The sequence below is a fragment of the Suricata suricatta genome, chromosome 4 (genome assembly GCF_006229205.1).
Source record: "Suricata suricatta isolate VVHF042 chromosome 4, meerkat_22Aug2017_6uvM2_HiC, whole genome shotgun sequence".
Lineage (NCBI taxonomy): Eukaryota > Metazoa > Chordata > Mammalia > Carnivora > Herpestidae > Suricata > Suricata suricatta.
In genome coordinates, this window is record NC_043703.1 from 71,264,869 (window position 1) to 71,287,484 (window position 22,616).

A 22,616-nucleotide genomic window follows, 5' to 3' on the forward strand; every position below is an offset into this window, starting at 1 on the left:
TTAAACCATGGAGGGGGGCTTTTGCCTTATACTAGAACAAAGATAAATACTTTTACATCTCTGTGTTTTCAAAGCTGTTGGAAACCAGAACCTATGAGTAGGAAGGTAAACATGTGCAACATTTCTAAAAGGTTACCTGTCAAATATCAAAATTTTGTGTGTTTTTGCCCTAGAAATTATGTTTTATAGAAATTTGTTACTGAGAGAATCACATAAATGGAAAGAGAAACAAGCATACAGTCAATGTTTTGTTTCTTCCTCTGTGTATTACCTCTTTCCACTACCTCTCTATATTTCACCTTACCTAATTCATTTTCCTTTCTCATATTGCCCTAGCTAGAAAGACTTCTGGTTTTCTCTAAAATATAAGTAACTATTATCTATATTATTCTAGGTAAATTACTTTTTCTCTCAAAACTTCCATTTCCCAATTCTGTAAAATGAGAAAAATAATCTCTCTCAAAGACCTATTTGGGTGATTCAATGATGTAAAATATAAAACATTAACTTATGAAAGACTTATTCAAGTTTACCACATTACTTGGAACAGATACAGAAAATCATTATCAATATAAATAAAATCAAGTTTCTATCTGTCTCTCACTACATCATGAGAAATCCCCACATGCATTTTCACCAAATTTGAAGCATGTTTGAGAAGCTAACAGCTATGTGGGGAGGAGGCACAAAAAACACTACGCGGGATGGGGGTGGGGGTTCCGAACACCTCAAAGAAAGGATGGACGTCCTCAGAGCAGCTATAGGAGACGCATATTTCCAGTGAGCAATTATAATACAGCCAAATCCACAGGGAACGGTAATAGGTATTTATTTAACAATAGTTAACAATGTATTAGTACAATAACTACCATTTACCAGGCACTTCTGGGCCAAGAAATACTTTTCATCTAGTCCTCCTCCTAACTCCACATAATAGGCACTAAGTATTACTATTCTCATTTTGCAAACAGGTTTAACCAAGTTTAACAACATAAACATAATCCACTAAAAAAAAAAAAAAACGTAATCCATTAAGAAATGGAGATTCAATTCAGACTGCCTGGCATCCAACTCCAAACCCTAAAACTTCAAACATTATTCAATACCACTGGTTATTACAAGGAGGTTCCAAACTGAGATAAAACACGGAAGGAAGCACAGAAAGTATTGCTAGTGAACTTCTCCCTCACACAGAATAATCCAGAACTGGATGTCCAAAATCTACACATCTTCACAAGTAACACATCCTCATAAATAAACCATCAGCAGAGAAGCCAAACCCTTCTTTCTGATCCCATTTCTCTCGGCCTAACAAAGAGCTTTAAAATCAAGAACAGAAGAAATAAACATGATACATTAGAAATCTTTGTTCCCTAAGCCCAAAGGCTTTAACTTGTTCATTACAACCTTAAAAATCTATTGCTAGAAATAAAATGCAAATGCCCAGGTAAAACTGCCTATTGACTGAAACAACACCATAAAGTACAACTAAAACAAGAAGTATAAATGACAGACACCAGAGCCTTTTTGGCTGTGGGGGAGAGGGGACTCTAGCGACTAAAACATGAGGGCAAAGAAAGGCTAAGAAAGTATTAACAAGGGAAAGCCAATTATGCCAAATACAAATTTTGAAGCTTCTCACTCTGCTTAGGATTTGTCTCAATCATCAGTGGTCGCCCTGAATAAAAACCCGCAGCTTAGCAAGAATACCTAGCAAGACGTCATAGTGCTGCTTCACTTCACTACTGTATACCTGTATTTCAACATATGACTCTATTATAAAGATATTTTCTTCCCAAAGGATTCTTACTCCAAACTGTGCAACTCTCTACATCACACTTGTGATTCACAGTGACTCTCATGCCTTTTTCTGCTAGGCCAGTTTGCAGCCTGATGGATCTTGTTGTTAAGGTTTCCTTGTGTATTAATCTTGAATACATCAACTCCCATTTTCAACACAATTCCTCTCGTGTTTTGGGGGGGGCTTACCGTACCTCTCCCACAGAATACACAGCTACAGTTCAATTTCTTGCACCACCACTCTAGGCCAACAATAATTATACACAATTTCAAACAATGGTTACTTTCCCTATCTATAATATTATATATGTCTAATGTAGAAAAAAATCAGTGCTTCTCAAACATCAGTTGTGAAAGATCATTTTTAGTAATTTCCTCTGTATCATGGTGGTATACTTTATAAAGTAAAAGTGAATTACTAGAAAAATGAGCACATATTTCGATGTCGCAGTATTACTGCAGAAATTATTGCAGAAATTTCTAAAATTTATTTTCAAGATTTTAACTTAAGTCCCTACAGATAATACCAAACACTTCACGGACCAGCGCTGGTCCCTGGCATGAGCAGCAGTGCCCCAATGCATATATTCTAGGTATACAACTCTTGAGGAAGTCTTTCACATGCCTAACAATAATAAAACCCACACAAATGGCAATGAACCTGTTTATGCCGTTTCCACGTCCCACATTTTACTTCATCCAGTACCTACAGATACAAGGCCCTCAGTCATAGTCTCGTAGCATGTCTATGATAAGGAGGATTTGAAAATTTACCTAAGATCCTAACTCTATACGTCTATTCTTCTGATTAAGAGTCTTTCCATATTCCTCACCTTCAAACACCACAACTCAGGACATCTTTTCTCCATAAACACTTCTACATCCAGAGAATTCTCTGCTATTTAGCAATCATCAGACATTTAAATTGGCACTAATTAATATGCTGTAAGTAGGTTCATGTACTGCCTTAGATTTGAGAAAAGCAGTATAAATATCAATCCATTCTTTTTAAATTTTCTACAGAACACACAGTAAGTCTGCTTACAGTAAAAAACGATTATCTGACCTGACCCCGAATATGCTCATACTCCCCAGGCTTTTTGAAAAGCAGCATACGTGGACTAGGGATTGGCCTAAGATTTCCAGAAAATAATTTAGCTATGAAAACAGTAAGTAGTACATAAGGCCTAACTACTATTCTCTCCAATACCATTATGAAATAAAAGGTCTCTGAGTAATCATCATAGCCTGCTTAGATCAACTTAGAATTATATTCACATAAATTTGAGTTATTTCCACTAAAACTGCATCATTAAGCAGACACTAAGAATTACTACGACAAAAAAAAATAGTCCACATATGACCTCAATTCACAACGTGTAGCATACAATACACTTATGCTAAGAGTTTTTCTAACACAAAGACATTTTAAACCTTCTCAATTCAACCATTAACAATTTAAAAATATATGCAACCTATACCAACACAGTTTCCTAACTATATAGTCCACTACTGGGGAAAAAAGTCTCTTTATGCCCTACGTACTATTTTAAACGTAAATGGAAAGAAAAGATGGTCCTTCAAAGATGGACTATGTGAATGGTGGATTTCTAAGTAGAGACTAACCTGTAGGTCCTTTCAGTTTAGAGAGACAGTGAGTTTTAAGGATGAAAGACACCACGGTAATTATCCAGGGCACGTTTGTCATTTCACGGATGTAAAGATCATAGCCTAGGAAGCTGGCTGAGGGTCACAAAACTGGAGATGCAGGACCTCAAAAGTTGCAGCACAGTGCTCATGTCACCTATTAATCTGCTCCTATTCAAATACTGAGATCAAACAGGTAAGAACATTTCCTTTTACTACTTTCCTTTAATAAAATGAATTTTAAAAGAATGGACACTGTATCCTCCTTTTTCCAAATTCCAGGGATTTTTACTATTTTCTCAAAAATGAGTATCAGTAGCTCTAAATCATATATTTCAACTATAAGGTACTAAACCCTCATATTAGGAATACTTCAAGTGTTTATTTGCCGTTCTAGTTTTACTTTCTACTCATACATCAGGAATGCTACTTACCACAGTTAACTGATTATTAAAGATATGAAAAAGCCATTAAGGGGACTCCTAAGACTACTGAAAGGCTTTTTATTTTTCTTAATACTAAAAAGCTCCAGATAATTTGATTTCTAGCTTTTACCTGCTTTTCAGCATTTTACCATTTCCTTCCATCTTGACAGGCTTTGTCTACTGTCACTTCTCACTACTGTCAATTAGTCAACCTATGTTCAATTCTATTCTGCTCCTACTAAATGGATTCAGAAACTACACACTCCAATTTATGAGAATAGTATGTAAAGCAAGAGTAAATGTGCTCTTTTAAGCACATAAGGAACTTTATAAAATTAAACCCCCATATTTTAGTTTATCATTAAAAGTATTTCATAATTAATTACCTCCTTGTTCTTATCTATGCTCCAAAATGGAGATAATACTAGGTACATAAAGTATTAAGTGTCATTTATACCTGACCCCATAATTCTTGAGAATATCTAGTCTTCTTGAATCTCATTTTATATCACCCTCTGATCAGATACTTCCGAAAACCATCTTAAACTTACATCAGTTTCCCAAATATAATATTCTTTCTTTTCTTCCATTACCTAGGAAACTGAATTAGTTACAACACTATAGTAATTTACACCAAGATTTACAACCTCATGAACATCTTAGCTTCTAGTGATCCCAACCAAAACTAACACCTTCTCTAGATTATTATTAACATAATGATTCTCCAAAAGACTCAAAGGCATCAAACTGTAATAAAATCTCATTTCTATTTGTCATAGAACTCGTCCCTTATAAGTACTTCAAACTCTTAGGCATGACCTATCAACCTCAATTCCAAGTAAAATAAAGTTAAATTTCTAATATAAGAGATTCTAAACTGTTTTTAAACAGTTGAACCAATTATGAAAAAGTATGGAGTTTTAAGTTTGCCTCATAATGGATTTAAATTATGGGAGAAATCTTTGAAATTTAGATAAAGCAGTTAGGAAATAAAGTTACAACATGATTAATGTGCCTATAATGGGTCACATGAACAGCAACTACACATTAAATTAGATGATTTCTTAAAAATAGACTACATTAAGGTAAAGATAACAAGAAAAAATGAGAAAGATCATTCCTTCACATAAAATCTCTATTTCATACACAAAGATAAATAAAATTCTACATATATGAAATATATACCAAAAAGGGGGGGGCAAGCAAAAGTAAGAAAAATATCACAGTCCATTAAAAGCCCCTCCCCAACTTAAGAGAATATTGACCATTGTATAGGTGATGATCCCCAATATCACTTCTATATTCCATTTAGTCTCACAGAAGTTTCAATTTCACCTACCTTTCTTCTCTGAGAGATGTTGAGGGCACCAAAGTCATTAAACAAGGATGAAGCAGGTGAAGTTAGAGGATCTGGAAGGTAAGTTACATAAGTTTCCACACAGACAACTCAAGCAACCCATATATCTAATAAATGTTTAACTTGATAATGCTTTCAACAGTAATAAAAATCATACACCACAATAATAGTTAAACTCAAGGCCTCATATACAGTGGATGTTCAAATATTTTCTAAGTAAATGAAACACAAATTAGAGAGTATGTCTTTCAGCCAATATTTAGCCAATTAAAGTATTAGCTAATACTTTAATCAGAGGCTATATGGATTAGGGTACACTTGTTTGCTTAGAACCAAAAGAAAAAAAAAAAAATAGATGGCTCTTGACCTTGTTATTAGGAATGTATTTATGAAAGAAGTAAGTCTATCTGTAGTAAATGTTTGTGTACTTGAAACCAAACCACGAGAAAAATTACAAGGAGCAGTGAGGTGACGATAGAAAGCCATACTCTGAATGACTGGGTTTAGATTTTTAACACTTAGACAAGGCCTTAAAACCATCTATAGAATATTCCATCGTTTTAAGTTTATCACCAGATATTTTATACTCTTACTAAAAACAGAAGTAAATTAAGTTTTTTAAGATGGAAATATTAAATGTTTCAAAACACAAACAAAAAACTCAGAGATTTTATAGTTTCAAAGTTCTATTACTCTATGTCCAGAAGTTACAGAAAAAAAGTGTATCTCTAAATTGTTTTTCACTTAATAAATCAGAAGAGTTTCTGAAAAGGTATACACGATACACATAGAAATACTTTATCTTCAATTCTGAGCTCCAGTAATATTATGTTTCTCATTAAATTATCTATGAAATTCTAAAAACTATAGGAAATGTTCTCATTTAGAAAAGCTTTAAATCTCTTCATAATATAGTACAGACTGCTGCTTACTTTCTCCAGCTACATCTGCCTAAATTTTCATAGTCTAGTCTCTCATTAGAATTAACAACTTAATACATGCAATGAAAAAGCTAATAAAATATATTCGTGTAATTTATACATTCGGGGCACCTAAAAATAGGTGACATTATTCATCCTTTATTTTACTTTTGAAAATATTTAAGTCAGCATATAAACTCCATGGGAATGCTAAAAATATTATTATGCCACAAAATAGTTTCTAAAAATTTTATCCACTATTAAAATACTGATTTTTTTCTACAGAAAAAAAGGTTGAAATATCTAAATAGGGATAGAAATTTGATACACACAACACATACACACACAGCATAAAATGTCTATCTCAGGAAAAATTCAACATGAAAATTCCTATTCTCACCATTAATGAGAACTGTCAACATTTAATTGATGCAGAGTATTAACACTCAATTGTTACATATTTTTAAGAAACTATTCTTGAACATTCGTTTTTAAAATAGAATACAAAAAGATACTTGGAAATTCCATATCAAAAGCCTTAAAAATGACCAAGATCTTGGAAACAGTCATTGCATATCTAAGAATGTTTCCAAAAATATAAAATATAAACACAGATTCATACACATAGTCCACTTATTAGAATACTTTTTTTTTTTTTTTAATTTAGTAAATGATGAAAATGATGATTTATTTTGATCAAGAAACACTCATCATTTTAGTGGTGCCTTGGTGGCTCAGTCAGTTGGGCATCTGACTTCAGCTCAGGTCATGATCTCACAGCTGATGAGTTCAAGCCCCACAGGCTCCGTGCTGACAGCTCAGAGCCTGGAGCCTGCTTCAGATTCTGGTCTCTTTCTCCTCTGCCCCTCCCCCACTGAGGCTCTGTCTGTCTGTTTCTCTCCCCCTCACAAAAATAAATAGAAACATAAAAAAAATTAAAAAACAAAAAAAACACTCATAATTTTAAAGTAAATCTAATACAATCTTAAGTATTATAATGAATATACTTAGCTAAGTATAAAGTATTGTGTATGGATATATGTACATATATTTTCAGACTCAGACACAACTATTATTTAGAATTATATGAAATACAAATAATAGTTATCTCTCTAGATCATTCTTATTCTCTTCCTTTATACATATTCATAATTTTCAAGACTTCAAGAATTCTACAATGAACTCACTGTTTTAAAATCAGAAATATATACATATGCATGTACGTACGTATGTACGTGTATAAATATACAAAAGGGATCGAGTCTTACCATGGCCTGCATATGGCTTGGCACTGTCATTAAGAAGGCTTGGGGAGCTGCTACTATTAGTCATTCTCTGAAAAACAAAATAGATACACGTTATATCACTAATGGAGAATAGTCATCCAATTTGACTAACTCTCTTTAATTCTTTCCCTCCAATCCACTTCTCACGTGACTGACACTCTAATCTGACTAGAATGTTGCTACATGGATTACAATTCATGCAAAAATTTCCAAATACTCTCTGGAACACATCAAGTGAAAATTTTGCTCACGGGCCAGATATTTAAAACCAAAGTTGCATACCTATTTTGAACTGCACTTCCATATTTTTTTTAAATTGTTTTTTTAAGTTTTTTATTTATTTTTGAGAGACAGAGAGAGATGGCGCAAGCAGGGGAAGATCAGAAAGAGAGGGAGACACAGTATCTGAATCAGGCTCCAGGCTCTGAGCTAGCTGTCAGCACAGAGCCAGACGCGGGGCTCGAACCCACGAACCAACCGTGAGATCATGACCTGAGCCGAAGCCGGACACTTAACCTACTGAGCCACCCAGGCGCCCCTGCACTTCCATATTATTAGCTTGGACAACACACATATCTATTAAATCTCCTTGTCTATAATATATAATATCCAATATCCATCTGAGAGTTTGTAAAAATCAACAAGTACTTTCTAATATCCTCTCCTGGGTGTATTACCCTTCATACACCTTACAGATTCTATAAAATTAGGATATTCTCTGTTCTCTAAACATGTTCCTTGCTTTCCTACACTTCATCCCCTCTACAGTCTCTGAACCCAGAAAGGCCTTACCTCCATACCCACATCACACAGACAGGGGTGAAAATAAGGCTCTTTCCATCTGTCCTCTACACACTCCACTGTGCTCCCAGCCCATCCTACCCCTGAAAGCTCACCTGGACTCCAACCGTATCACACGTACCTCATTCGCTCCTAAAACCTTACCTTGTACTCAACAAGTTCAGGAATAAATGAAGAGTCTAGACATCCCCTGACACTGGACTAAACATCACTGTTTAGTGCCATGGACATCAGACTAAGGATACCTGCATCAAGGGATACTTTGTTTCCACCGGGCTTCCAAATCCATTGACTCCAATAAAGCTGGTGCTGAAATAGGAATCTGTGAGACTTGTATCAGTTAAAGCACCTCCATCTATTCCAGGAACTGAAAGATAAGGAAAATTCAAGTGTTTTAATTATTTGAAAGTACAAAATACTGATGTAATTTCTGTGTGTCTAATATATTTTAAAGTCTCAAGTCTCTGTCACACTTATTTTTATTTATCTGTTCATAACAGAAGGCAGGACCAAATACAGTTGGCTCAGCTCTAAAAATCTGTTAAACAATGCTCAAGTTGACTGATTGTTTTCCCCCAGAGATAGTAATTTATTTTCTATTAGTAAATAAACACCACCAAACATAACTTGAAGAAACAAACCACACTTGCATTTCATTTTCTCAAGTTTTCTTTAACTTTTCAAGAAGACAGTAGAATATAAGACTGTAATTGAATCTTCATAAGAGAAGCAGCTTTTTCTCAGGAGTGTTTCTCTTAACACATCTTATGAAACAGACCAGAAGTCTCACATTAACACATTATTCAGTAAAAACAACTCTGCAGATGTAGACATGGGACAGAGTTCAGGAATACAGACAAGCTGATGATTTTAGGATAGGTTAATACAAAACGACTGTAAGTAGTAGGACAACTCATCATACACCAACAAAGTAATGGACAATATGTTTTAGATGCTACCTACCGGTAATAACTTGGAATGCTGTTATTTTCTAAGCTGCTAGTTCAGTACAACGTCACATGCTTTACAAATCAGCTAAGCTCCAAGTAGGATTGTCCTCTTCTGGGCACAGCCTCTGAGAACCACGGAAGCCACTCCCACCCCCCAACTAAGAAAAAAACTAAAAAAAAATGCTGATAGTTGGATGTAAAGTGTTATGATCCGAATGTGTGTACACCTGCAAAATTCACATGCTGAAATCTTAACCCCCAAAGATAATGGTATTAGGAGGTAGGGCCTTTGGGAGATGCACAGGTCATGGGAGTGGAGGCCTCAAGAATAAGATTAACGTTCTTTTTTGTAAGAAATCCCTAAAGATCCCTAGTCCCTCCCACTATCTTAGGACACATCAAGAAGGCACCCATTTATGAAGCAGGAAGTGGGTCCTAGCCAACCACCACATAAAATCTGCCAGTGCTATGATCTTGGACTTCCCAGTCTCAGAACTGTGAAAAATAAATTTCTGGTGTTTAAGACATCCAATCTGAAGTATTTTATCAGAGCATCCCAAACAGACTGACACATAGAGATTCCTTGGAAAGCAACCTGAGATCATTTTTCTTCTCCATTTTTAAGACTATTTCTCAAATGTCCACTAGGAAAATGAAAAATGTATTCCTAGGGAAAAACAGTATATATATAAAGTTCTACCTATCTGCAGTTTCAAACATCCTCTGAGGGTCTTGAACTGTAATCCCTGCAGATAAGGCAGAACTACTGATACAGCCGCAGGAAATGGAATCTCTATCCTGAAGAAATACCTGCACCCCCATGTTCACTGCAGCATTATTCCTAATAGCCAAATGGAAACAACCTAGGTATCTGCTGACAGATGAATGGCTAACAAAATGGGAGATATATATATATCTACACATACGCATAAAATATGATATATACATATTTACACACATACATACACAATGGACTATTACTCAGCCATATAAAAGGAAACCCTGCCATTTGTGACATCATGGATGAACCCAGAGGGCATCACGCTAGGTGAAATAAGTCAGAGAAAGACAAACACAGTATGGAATCTAAAAGACCCAAAATTGAGGCACCTGTGTGGCTGAGGTAAGCATCTGACTTTTGATTTCAGCTCAGGATGATCTCATGGTTCATAAAACCAAGCTGACACCGCATAGAGGCTTCCTGGGAGTCTCTCTCCCCCTCCCTCCTTCTCTCTTTCTCTCTCTCTGTCTGTCTCTGTCTCTGTCTCTCTCTCCCCCTCTCTCTCTAAAGAGACAGAGAGATAAATCCCTGTGCATGCTCACTCTCTCTAAAGAGGTAGACAGATAAATTTTAAATAAATAAAAAGGCCAAACCCAAAAAAATAGAGTAGTACAGTGGTTGCCAGGGACTGGAAATAGGAGAGCCTGGGTGGCTCCGTCGGTTAAGCAGCTGACTTCAGCTCACTTCATGATCTCACAGCTCATGCATTTGAGCCCCACGTTGGGCTCTGTGCTGACAGCTCAGAGCCTGGGGCCTGCTTCAGATTCTGTGTCTCCTCTCTCTGATCCTCCGCCACTCACACTCTGTGTCTGTCTCTCTCAAAAATAAACAAACGTTTAAAAAAAATTTTTAAAGTTATTACCACACAAAAAGAAGTGAATTATGTAAAGAAATGAAGGTGTTGACTAACCTTACGTGACAATCATTTTGCAATATATATTTGTATCACATCAAGTTGTACACCTTAAACTTATAAATGTTACATGTCAATATCTCCAAAAAGCCGTGAGAAAAAATTCCATACATATACTTAACACTTAACTTTTCCTGTTTTGGAAGGAAGAGAATGGCATTTCATACTTCAAGAGTAGTTATGGAAATTACTAACCTATCATACATTATTCTATATAGACCATGAAGGTACTAACTTTTTAAAGTTACTAAGAACACATATCCTACATGCTTCATGGGATGCACAAGGAGAAAAGGCACGTGGAGTACTTTTTAAATTACATATAAGACATGCTGGAGACTTTAATTACCAAGACTAGATAATTAAGTATTTTTCACTCCTTCAATCCCTTATTTTTGCAGTCCACGGATACCATCTCTATGGTATAATAATTTCCAATACACTGGAAGTAAGGCCTACTGTTTCTATGAAAGCTCTACAGTCATCTCCGTTATCTGTACAGAATAAACAATCACTGGGTAGATGTGAACTGCAAGTATGAATGACAATTGTGGCCAGGTTGATACTACTTTTATTTTGCAGCTAAGCAAACTGATTCAGGGAGATGAAAAAGCTTGTCCAAAGTCACAAAGCTAGTAAGTGACAGAACAAGGATGCAATAACAATCTCTCAACTGCATGAAACTGCCTTCCAGTTTTTGAGAAAGGGAATTATAAATCAAAAGATGAAATTTCAAGCCTGCAGTTTTATTTCTTTTTACTTTTTAACGTTTATTTATTTTTGAGACAGAGACAGACAGACAGAGGGAAAGAGAACATGAATGGGACACGAATGGAAGACAGCCAGAAAGGGGGAGACAGAAGATCCGAAGCAGGCTCCGTGCAGTGAGCGAGATCATGACCTGAGCTGAAAGCAAGAGTGGGTCACTTAATGGCCTGAGCCACCCAGGTGCCCCTCAAGCCTGCAGTTTTCAGACTTCAAGGTCTTGATGTTAAGACATTCAAACTTTGAACCAAAAGATCTTACAGTACCTAAAGAATCTGAACTCCTACATCTGTCAGCAGTAACCCTGCCATGATCAACATATAAAAGTATATGATGATAACCCACTTAAAAAAAGAAAACCATCCTCACAGCTTAACTAAATAAATGTTCTCCTTCACCTTCAGTGGTGTCCTCTCTTGGTGAAATGGGTTTAACTTTCCAAAAACATCACAATAAATCAATGTTACCCAAAGGGAATTCTGAAGTCAAGTAAATTTGGAAAATGCTGAAAAAAACAAAGTAAACCCATTCTTCACCGCACACCTTCTCAGAGCATTGGGTCCACAACGTGAACTGTGGCAATTCAGAAAAGAGATATCCTTCCCAAATGTACTTGACTAGGGAACCCTGTCTCTAGGGCCTAGAGTTCCACAGAACACATTCTACAAAGAGTGACCCTGTGACAACACTGAGCAGTTTTCCTATCCCAAACAAGACACGCCAGACAAGAAGCTGGTAATGCTTACGCTAGGTGATGACATCCAAACTTCTCGGTCTAACATTAAAAAGCCCTCAACAATATGTTCTCAATCTATCATTTCCCAAAGGTGCTAGGTTTGAGTCTCAGTTTTGCCACTTACTAGTCACAAAGTCTAGGGCAAAATACTTCAAAAATGTAAATTATGCCAAAGCAAAAATCATACCATCTACCCTGCAAATATATTTCAATAAAAGCTATTTTTTTTAATCAGTGGAGAAAAAAGTATTCAATAAATGAACTTAAAACAAGAGTTGAGCGACCAACTCTTGATTTTGGCTCAGGTCATGATCCCAGGGTTGTGAGAACAAGCCTTGCGTCCAGCTCCACATGGAGCGTGGAGGAGCTTGCTTGGGATTCTCTCTCCCTCTCCCTCTGCCACTTCCCCAATCATGCTCTGTCTCTCTAAAAGATTTAAAACAGTGAAAAATTAAAAACTGGGTATCCATCAGGGCAAATAATGAATACACAGATTTTTTTTAATGTTTTGTTTATTTTTGAGAGAGAGAGAGATTGTGTGTGTGTGTGTGTGTGTGTGTGTGTGTGTGTGTGTGTTGAGAGAGAGAGAGAGAGAGAGAGAGAGAGAGAGAGAGCGAGCGAGCGAGCAAGGGAAGGTCAGAGAGAGAGGGAGATACAGAATCCGAAGACAGGCTCCAGGCTCTGAGCTAGCTGTCAGCACAGCGTCCGACATGGGGCTCAAACCCACCAACCATAAGATCATGACCTGGGCCGAAGTCGGACGCTTAACCGACTGAGCCACCCAGGTGCCCCTACACAGATATTTTCAAAAGACCAACGATTATAGTGTTAATAAAAATAAATATATATATATATACACATATAAATACACACATCTACTATAAAAAATCTATACATTAATCATAACATTATTGAACTGCCTCCTCCAGTCAAACTATATTTTGAAAGTCTACACTTTATAATATGAAGTACCATCAATTCCTACATACACACACAACCTTAGCTCTACATTCCTCAAGACCCAGATATATGATGAAAAGGGAAAAAATACTTGGAATTAGAGCCTCTGGATTCTAATCCTACCTTTACTATTCACTAGCTCTATGACCTTGAGCAAATAATCCTCTAAGTTTCATTTCTTCATCTGGAAAAGAAGGCAATAGCATCTCACTCACAGGCCTGTGGTAAGACTCACATGAAACCACCTAAGCCAAGTGCCTAACGTCCTGTCTCAAGGGATAATCATAAATGTTTTTTCCTCTTCTGTCCCTAGAATGCATTGCTGAGTTATACTAAGCTGTTAAAACCTCTACCTCTTCAGATACCATTTATACTATTTGACTATATATACATTTTTATATACATATATAAAATATAAACATTGACCTTTATTGCTATCTTCAACTATTTAAACCTTTAAATCCTTACATGTTTCTGTTCCATCTACCCATCTAAACTATCTGTTAACTGAGATTTGGAACTGCTTATATATTTTTTGGTATTCCCTAAATGTTCATATTTTTATGAACATTTACAATTAAACCCTTTCTGAATAGGTAATTTTAAAAATTGATAAAGATGCGCTACAGAATGCGTTTCACATGCAACCTTCGTACAACACCCCATACAAATGGTATTCTAGCCTCCAGTTTTCCTGATCAGGACATTAAGACTCACAGGCCCTGGACAATGGTATGGCGGACGCAGGACCAGAAAATGGGGCTCCTCCGCGTACTCAGCAGACACGCACACCAACCTTTTGTGCAAACACAACTGCCCATGACATCTTCTTCAGCCGGTTGCCAACTACTGCCCTTTAACAGTTTGATCTGAAGTAGGTTCCATGCCCAAGTGGGGCTTGAACTCAAGACCCTGAAATCAAGAGTTACATGCTCTATCAGGGCTCCTTGGGTGGCTCAGGGGGTTAAGTGTCTGAGTTCAACTCAGGTCATGATCTCCTAGTTCACAGGTTCAAGCCCCATGTTGGGCTCTGTGCTGACAGCTCAAAGCCTGGAGCTGCTTCAGATTCTGGGTCTCCCTCTTTCTACCCCTTCCAGCCTTGGGCGTGCACTCTCTCTCTCAAAAAGAAACATGAAAAAAATATTAATAACAACTTTAAACAACAAAGTTACATGCTCTACCAACTGAGCCAGCCAGACACCCCCGCCTCCTTCACAGTGCCTTTAATCGAAGTCTCAGTTTCCTCCCCTGTTACAGAACTGTAACATCTACTTCACAAGGCTGCTGTGGGAATAATTCAGTACACTGGCATCCCTGGGTGATATTATGTGCCTAACGGTTACTTTTTGTGGTTATCATTTGTATCCATATATAAATTTACTTGTAAAAGTTACCTTGCTTTCTCTGTTGAAAAACTAACATGTTCTTTGTATAGAATTCATTAAGGGAAATATTTCAGGTAGTTTAATTTTAATATAAACAATGAAAAGGTAGCTTGGAACATTTTAGACATGGTACAAAACCCATAGGAACTGTCTAAAAGAAAAGACTCAAATCCTCAGAACACGTGGGTGGCTCAGTCGATTAAGCGTCTAACTTCAACCCAGGTCATGATCTTTAGTTCGTGGGTTTGAACCCCACATCAGGTTCAGTGCAAGAGCTCAGAGCCTGGAGCCTGCTTGAGATTCTGTGTCTCCCTCTCTCTCTGCCCCTCCCTTTCTCTTTCTCTCTCTCAAATAAACATAGAAGAAGGAGGAGGAGGGGGAGGGGGAAGGGGGGAGAAGGGGGAGGAGGAAAGACTTCAATCCAAAGCAGGTGGCTGGGCAAAATATCTTGGTCTATTTGAAGAACTGGACTTCCCTCAAAAGCTCACAAACTAAGAAAAAGTCCATGGGAAGTCTGACAAAAAACAGTAGTTAATGCCTACAAACTCCAGTCCTGGCAAAGTTTCCGTGCACACCCATAAAGAGATCAATTCCACATTTGAGATTCTCCACCCAGCTCTGAAGTATCATTAACCAACATGGGTGATAACCAGAGAAGCAAGACCTTAGCACACAGCATGAGTCACTAGTCAAATGTAATTTATGTATATTATCTCATTTTTACCCACTCAACAAGTTGAGCTGTGTCCTCCCCAAAATTCATGTTAACATTCTAACCTCAGTATCTCAGAATGTGATCTTAATTTCAGTATAGAATCACTGAAGATATAATTAAGATGAGGTCACTGTTCGGGGCACCTGGGTGGCCCAGTCGGTTGAGCATCCGACTTCAGCTCAGGTACATGATCTCATGGTGCACGAATTCGACACCCACATTGGGCTCACTACTGTCAGCCCAGAACCCCACTTTGGATCCTTGGTCTCCCTTTTTGCCTCTCCCCTGCTTGTGTTCTCTCTCTGTGTCAAAATAAGTAAACATTTTTAGGGGGACCTGGGTGGCTCAGTCAGTTAAGCATGAGGTCAGACTTGGTTCAGGTCATGATCTCACGGTTCGGGAGTTTGATCTCCACTGTCTAGTTCTTGGCTGTCAGCACAGATCCTGCTTCCAATCCTCTGTCTCCCCCTCTCTCTGCCCCTCCCCTGTTGGTTTTCTGTCTTTCTCTCTCTCTTTCAATAAATAAACTTTAAAAAATAATAATAAACATTTTTTAAATGTGGCTTAAAAAAAAAAAGATCGCTGTCCAGGGGAGTCCTAATCCAATATGACTATGACTTTAAAAAAAGGGAAACCTGGACACAGATACACAGGAAGAATGTCTTGTGAAAATGAAAAGAGAGATCAAGGTGATGATTCTAAGAGCCAAGGGATGCTAAAGACTGCAGGCAAACCACCAGAAGCTTTGTGAGAGGCGTGGAACAGATCATTTCTTACAACCCTTAGAAGAAAGCAAGCCAGCCAACAACTTCATCTCAGACTTCTAGGCTCCAGAATAATAAATTTGTTATTTAACCACTCATATAAATAAAGCCATTTAATAAAAATAAAAGGTTAAATGGGGGATTATTAGGCCAATAAACATAATCTAAGGAAAAGTATCTCAGCTGAACATTAAGCTGAGAAGTTTCTAAGTAGCCAAGATCAAAAAAGAAAGTTAAAAAAAACCTCGTAAAGTAACAAATATCATTTTAGAACATAAACATTCTAGTACTAAGCTCTTTAGAGAAATTTTTATAAAGATTTTTATATACACAGCACTGATCATCATACATCTTCAATACAGGTAAAAAAATATATACCTAGCAACATTTTTTATATTCATTCTCAATAGAAGTAGAAAACAATATTAAACACAATGCATTTGAGGTAATTCCAGAAAGAGCTAAGAATGCTGTTTAAGTAATTTCCCTTCTCAGCCATCTACCCAGACCAACCTTCCCCCCTTGAATTGTTACCCTTTCACTTTGAAACATTCGTTTCTGGTTCTGACCGATAGGAGGTACAGACAGACAGAAAGACAGAAAATAATACCCATTGCCAGGTGCCGTTTTATACATACAATCTCAATGGTCCTTTAAGGTACGCACCATCACTACCTATTTTGGTGGCAGTGCCAGGGATGAAATTTGAAACCAGAACAATCTCCCGCCAAAGGCTCCGAAAATCACTGCTTACCCTCTCTGACATTCCTACAAACTAAGACTCACATTTACAGCTACCTATTTACATACCTACCAATGTCTCCAATGACATGTGTGACACATACTTTTTAAGCTAAAAACGTATCTATCCTTATTTAATTCCTTTCTCTCTCTCATCCATCCCTTGAAGTGGTTGCTTTAGCAAATCTCTCAAATGTGCCCCCTGTACGTCATTTCCACTTGCCAACACAAGTCCTTAGTTAGCATTTCTCTCAAGACACCGATCTCACCCTCTCACTTGGCACAACCCATGAGGGCCTTCGCGGTGTGGCCACACAATCCATCACCTGGTACCACTGGCCATAATACAGCCTATTCTCCACATCGGCTGACTGCAGGACAAAAGCATGCACAGTGCTCTCTCTCAAAATCTGTGTCCTTGTCCTCATCTGCCTAGGATGCCTTTCTTTTCTACCAGGTGTGCATCACACATCTTTCAAGAAATAGTTCAAATATTGTCTTTATGAGACCTTCCAAAATACCCCTGAACAGAGTTTATTATACATTTTGTATCTATAGTGTACCAAACTATGCCAAAATGTATACATTTCAAAACCCTTTACTAGACTATGCATTCATAAATGGCCAGAACCATGCATCTTTGTATTCCCCAATATTGATAGAGTATCTGGCGACAGAAGCATTCCATAAATGTTTGATAATTAAACTCTCTGGTCAGTGCCCAGAGTACACATATCCTATCAGCCAGCTGCATGTAACAGCAGACCTCCAGAAGCAAGTCGATGTTGTTTTAAAAACTGCAGGATCTTTCTGGCAAACTGGCCTTTAAGGAAACTGTCACACCTTTGCACCAAGACAGCCACAGTAAAGCCTATGGCAAGACCCAAAATAATAAAAAGAATAACAATAGTAATAATTCCCAAAGGAGCAATCTTAGATAGATCAAATGGCTTAACGAGTACTCAGCTGAGAACCTAGTGTTTCACACTAGAATATATACCATATACTGTTTTGAACATTATTACCTAGTTTCCTGAATCAGAGAGGAACTGCAGTGCAGCAAGACTGGAAAACACTCAACTCTGAAGAGCTCTACAATACCAAAGGCCTTCCAAGATACACAGGATACTAAACAACTAATTAAATTAGTTTCTCAGGTGAACCTACTTAATATTTAGTACTGTCCCTTTGATTACTTACTGAAAAATGTCTTCCAACAAGACAGTTCTAGTTTGGGATCTGTGCCCAAGGTAATTGTTTTCCTACACAATCAAATTTTGCCAATAAATAAATGGTTTCAGAAGTCTTCGCTTATTTTGTTTTCTCAACAGGATAAACCAGAAATGTGTTTCTAAAACCAGCTTACTGCTTGTGCAAAGTATCAGTGTAAGATCATCCAAACCCATGGTTTGTTGAGAACTGAGGAGCTGATTGGTTTGCTTGTTTTTAATAGCAATGGTCATCTTTTAACAAACTAAAAAATTTGGGGGGTTAGGTTTACTAACCTGCCCACCCACCATTAAAATGTAAGTTCCACAATGGAAGGACTCTTTTAGTTATTTGGTTACTAATATACCTCAAGAATCTAAAGCAGTAGCTGACACAGTTAGTGCTCAGTAAATGTTTGTTAATCTAGTAAATAAAATGAATGAATCTCCACTTTTAAAACTAATCATACTAAGTTGAAAGTCTGCCAAAATCTAAGTTTTCAAAAAATATTATTTGTTTACATTAAGTCTTTTTACAATGTGCATCAGAGGACTTTGCTAAAGTTTTTACTTTAAATATCCCTGCATTTTTCCAGCCTGGAAGCAGGGAGAAAATTCCCGGTCCCTTCTTTGTCAAGACTCCTCCTCAGAGACAGCTGACAAAGCTATAAGCTCCAGGAACCATACAAGGTCACTACTTTATTTTATTTTAAATGTTTTACTTATTTTTGAGAGAGAGAAAGTGTGTGTGAGCAGGGGAGGGTCAGAGAGAGAGGGAGATACAGAATCTGAAGCAGGCTCCAGGCTCTGAGCTGTCAGCACAGAGCCCGATGCAGGGCTTGAACCCACGAACCGTGAGATCATGACCTGAGCCGAAGTCAGACGCTCAACCAACCAAGCCACCCAGGTGCCCCAAAAGGTCACTATTTGAAAGGAATTGAAAAGGCCCCGTTCCATTTTGGTTTTTTTCACCTGCAGTCTCATCCTTTCAATCAAGTGTACAGTGAGATTCAGGAAGAGCAATGTTAAAAGCCAGAATAAGTTTAGGAACAGTTGAACAAAATAAGAAAGTTAAATCTAATGATATATAATATCCTTTCTGGTTTTTCCAGCTCTGTCATGCTCTACCTAATTATAAATATAAATATGAAAGCAGCCTAAGGTAACTGTTATCAAAAATGTAGATAAAGAGTAAGAGACTATTAAACAATAACACCAGTCTTTATACAAATGAAATCTCCCAGTGACTATTAACAATACTACCTTATTAAGTTGCAAAAGATGTGATGTACAAAACCATCTCTAGATAACTGAGCCACTGGGAAAAAATCTTGCTGGGGCAGCTTTGACATGGATGGCTATTTCAAATATCGTATTTCAGCTAATGATGTATCAAATGCAGCTTTTTTACTGAGCTACAACTGACATGAAATATTACTTTTAGATGTACAACATAACGATTTACTGCAAAATGATTTACCACATTAAGTTTATTTAACATTAATCACTAGTTACCTTTTTTTTATGCTGAGAACTCAAGATCTACTCTCTTAGCAGCTTCCAAATGTACATATTTTGCATAAATCTATGTACAAATGTAATAAATTAAGATATAACAGCTTAGTAGAATCGTAGGTGATAATAAAAGACTACAAATACTCTAAATATCCATTAAAAAGAATACAACATACAGTGGGCTCTTATGCAGTCTTTAAAAGAGCAGAGTAGATTTCTATGGGTGGATGTGAAACAAATCACAATGTATGCAATTCGGTGAGAACGTTCAAGGTGCAGTAGACCTCCACTGTGGGCACGTGCACACCAGTGTATGTGTGGTGTGTGCCACAGACAGAGGAATGATTGTACAGGCAAAGAATATTTCTGAATAGATACATAACGAACTGGAAAGAGTGACTGTCTTTTGGAGAGGGATCAGGGAACTGAGGAAGGAGGGAGACCTTTTCACTGTACATTGCTTTATGTTACTTAAATTTGTAACCTGTGCATGTATTAATTTTTGGTTCCAAAAACAAGATACCGTTTCCTGTTTTTTAAGCTATGATTTTTATAATAAGAAACGTAATTAAAAACTAGCTTTAGAAAACTAGGAATAGAGCGCCAGGCTGGCTCAGTCAGAGGAGTGTGAAACTCTAGATCTCAGGATTCAAGCCCCATGTTCAGTATAGGGTTAGGGAAGGGACAGGAAAGGAAGGGGGGGTGGGGGGGGAGGGAGAAAAATATCTTTAAAAACAGACATCAAAAGAGGGGAGAGCTTTTTTTATGGAAGAGGATTGTTATCTACATGCCAATTAACTCCCGCCCAGATCAGTGAGATCAACATGCCATTCTCAGTACTGGAAGTTAAACTGTTGAGCAGTCAGTGTTTTTCAGAGTTGTTGGGAGAGGAGGATCTAAAGATCAAACATGAAGTAATTTGTTTTCTAGAACATGAACATTTAGAAAACACAGGAGCATTTTAGAACAAAAAGGATTTTGGACATCATATATTCCATACCCTGTTCCCCCATTTTACAGATAAAGAAATGTATTTCCATGTGGACTAAATGACTAGCTTAAGAACACAAAGTAATTTTGTAAGACAGCACTGAAATCAAAACCTCTGAGCTCCTGGCCTGTAGTAATTCCCATGTACTGAGAGATGACACAAATACGTACTGGCTTGCTGACAACTGTATGGTAACAGTAAAAAAGACAAACACTTTACCATATTCCATTTATATACTCTCAGACTGAACTACTTTATAAACAGGATATAAAGTAAGTTAATATGTGAAAAAAGTGAGAAATACTACTACAAAACTGTGTGTGTGTGTGTGGATGTGTGTGAAGAGTGTGAACTGTGTTCTCTCAAAATTCATATACTGAAGCTCTAACTCTCAATGTGAATGTATTTGGAGACAGGGCCTTTAGGAGCACAAAAGTTATTAATAACCATCAATCCCAGGCAATAAGATGAGATTGGTCTGCTCTGACTTAATACACTGCCATTCCAACGGAAATTTTTACCAAAAAATGTTTGACTTTCACAACTTAAAAATAAGTGAAAATCACCCCTAAAATACATAAATAAAAACAAATATTCAAGTCTGTCAATAAATGCCTCAAAATCCTCTTGAAACGATAAAATTATAGAAATGGAGAGCAAATTAGCAGGTGCCAGGTTTGGGGAGGGAGGGAGGGTTACAAAAGGGCAACTTAGGGTGATAAAACCGTTCTGTGTCTTGCCTGGGTGGGCAGGCACACAAACATACACGTGATAAATTCCACAGAATACACGTGGGTGCGCACACGCAAGTGCAAATAAGATTAGAGAAACAGGAATATGATAAGTAGAGTGTATCAATCAATGCTGGCCGTGAGGCTACACTTCAGGTATGAAATGTGTTATGCTGGAGGAAATGAGCTCTCTGTGCATTATTTCTTACAACTGCATGTGAGTCTACACTATCTCAAAATAGAATGCTAATTTAAAAAGTGAAAAATTCTATAAAAGGGCAAAAATATGAAGACATTTTTATTTTGGCAATCATTTATCTTCTTACAGAGTTATTTGAAATGCACTTTTATGGAAAGGAGTGTTTTACTCATTAACTGAATCTTAACTTCAACTTGTGTTAGCACCGTCCTCTTTGAATATTCCTCATAAAATTTATCAAGGCTTAATATTACCTTATACAGGGGCGCCTGGGTGGCTCAGTCAGATAAGCATTCGACTTCGGCTCAGGTCATGATCTCACGGTTCATGGGTTCAAGCCCCACATCTAGCTCTGTGGTGACAGCTCGGGACCTGGAGCCTGCTTCAGCTTCTGTGCCTCTTTCTTTCTCTGCCCCTCCCCTGCTCATGCTCTCTCTGTCTCTCAAAAATAAATAAATGTTAAATATATATATATGTAAAATTTTATACATGTGTTTCTATTCCCTACTAGAACATAAACTCCATTAGTGCAGAGTTTTGTTTTATTCAATGTTGTATTCCTACCACCTGGATCAAAGCTTGCCACCTTTCAAACACAATATTAAGTGAATGAAATGAATAGTATTAGAAAGTCTTTGTTGGGTGCCCGGGTGGCTCAGCTTGTTAAGCGTCAACTGTTGATATCAGCTCAGGTCATGATCTCACAGTCTATGTTCAAGCCCTGCACTGGGCTCCAGGCTAAAAGTGTGGAGTCTGCTTGGGATTCTCTCTCTCCCCCTACAGTACTCTCCCTCTCTCCTTCCCTCCCTCTCAAAATAAACAAACAAACTTAAAAAAAGTATTTGTTAGCCACTTTGTGTATTATGCAATAAAAATGTTTAAACCTGTACCAGCTATCCTGTGACAAATTCCCAGTACTCAATTTCCAGTTAGCTGACACAGGTCTGTGGGATAAAAAGTGTAATCCTGATTTAAACACTGTTTGCCACACACTTATATTATTTTTTTTTTTTCTAAGAGAAAAAA

At 37.2% G+C, this 22,616-nt stretch overlaps 1 protein-coding gene across 4 annotated transcripts in view; it reads right to left on the bottom strand.

Moving 5' to 3' along the window:
* The window catches only part of PAN3 (poly(A) specific ribonuclease subunit PAN3), a 130,215-nt gene that overhangs the window by 101,352 nt on the left and 6,247 nt on the right, over positions 1-22,616 (bottom strand). For all 4 annotated transcript variants that reach the window (XM_029936910.1, XM_029936908.1, XM_029936907.1 and 1 more), the window contains exons 2-4: positions 8,482-8,603; positions 7,418-7,484; positions 5,212-5,282 (exon numbers count right to left, since the gene is read on the bottom strand). In XM_029936910.1, coding sequence (XP_029792770.1) covers positions 5,212-5,282; positions 7,418-7,484; positions 8,482-8,603 — 260 coding nt within the window. The remainder of the gene's footprint in view (positions 1-5,211; positions 5,283-7,417; positions 7,485-8,481; positions 8,604-22,616) is intronic.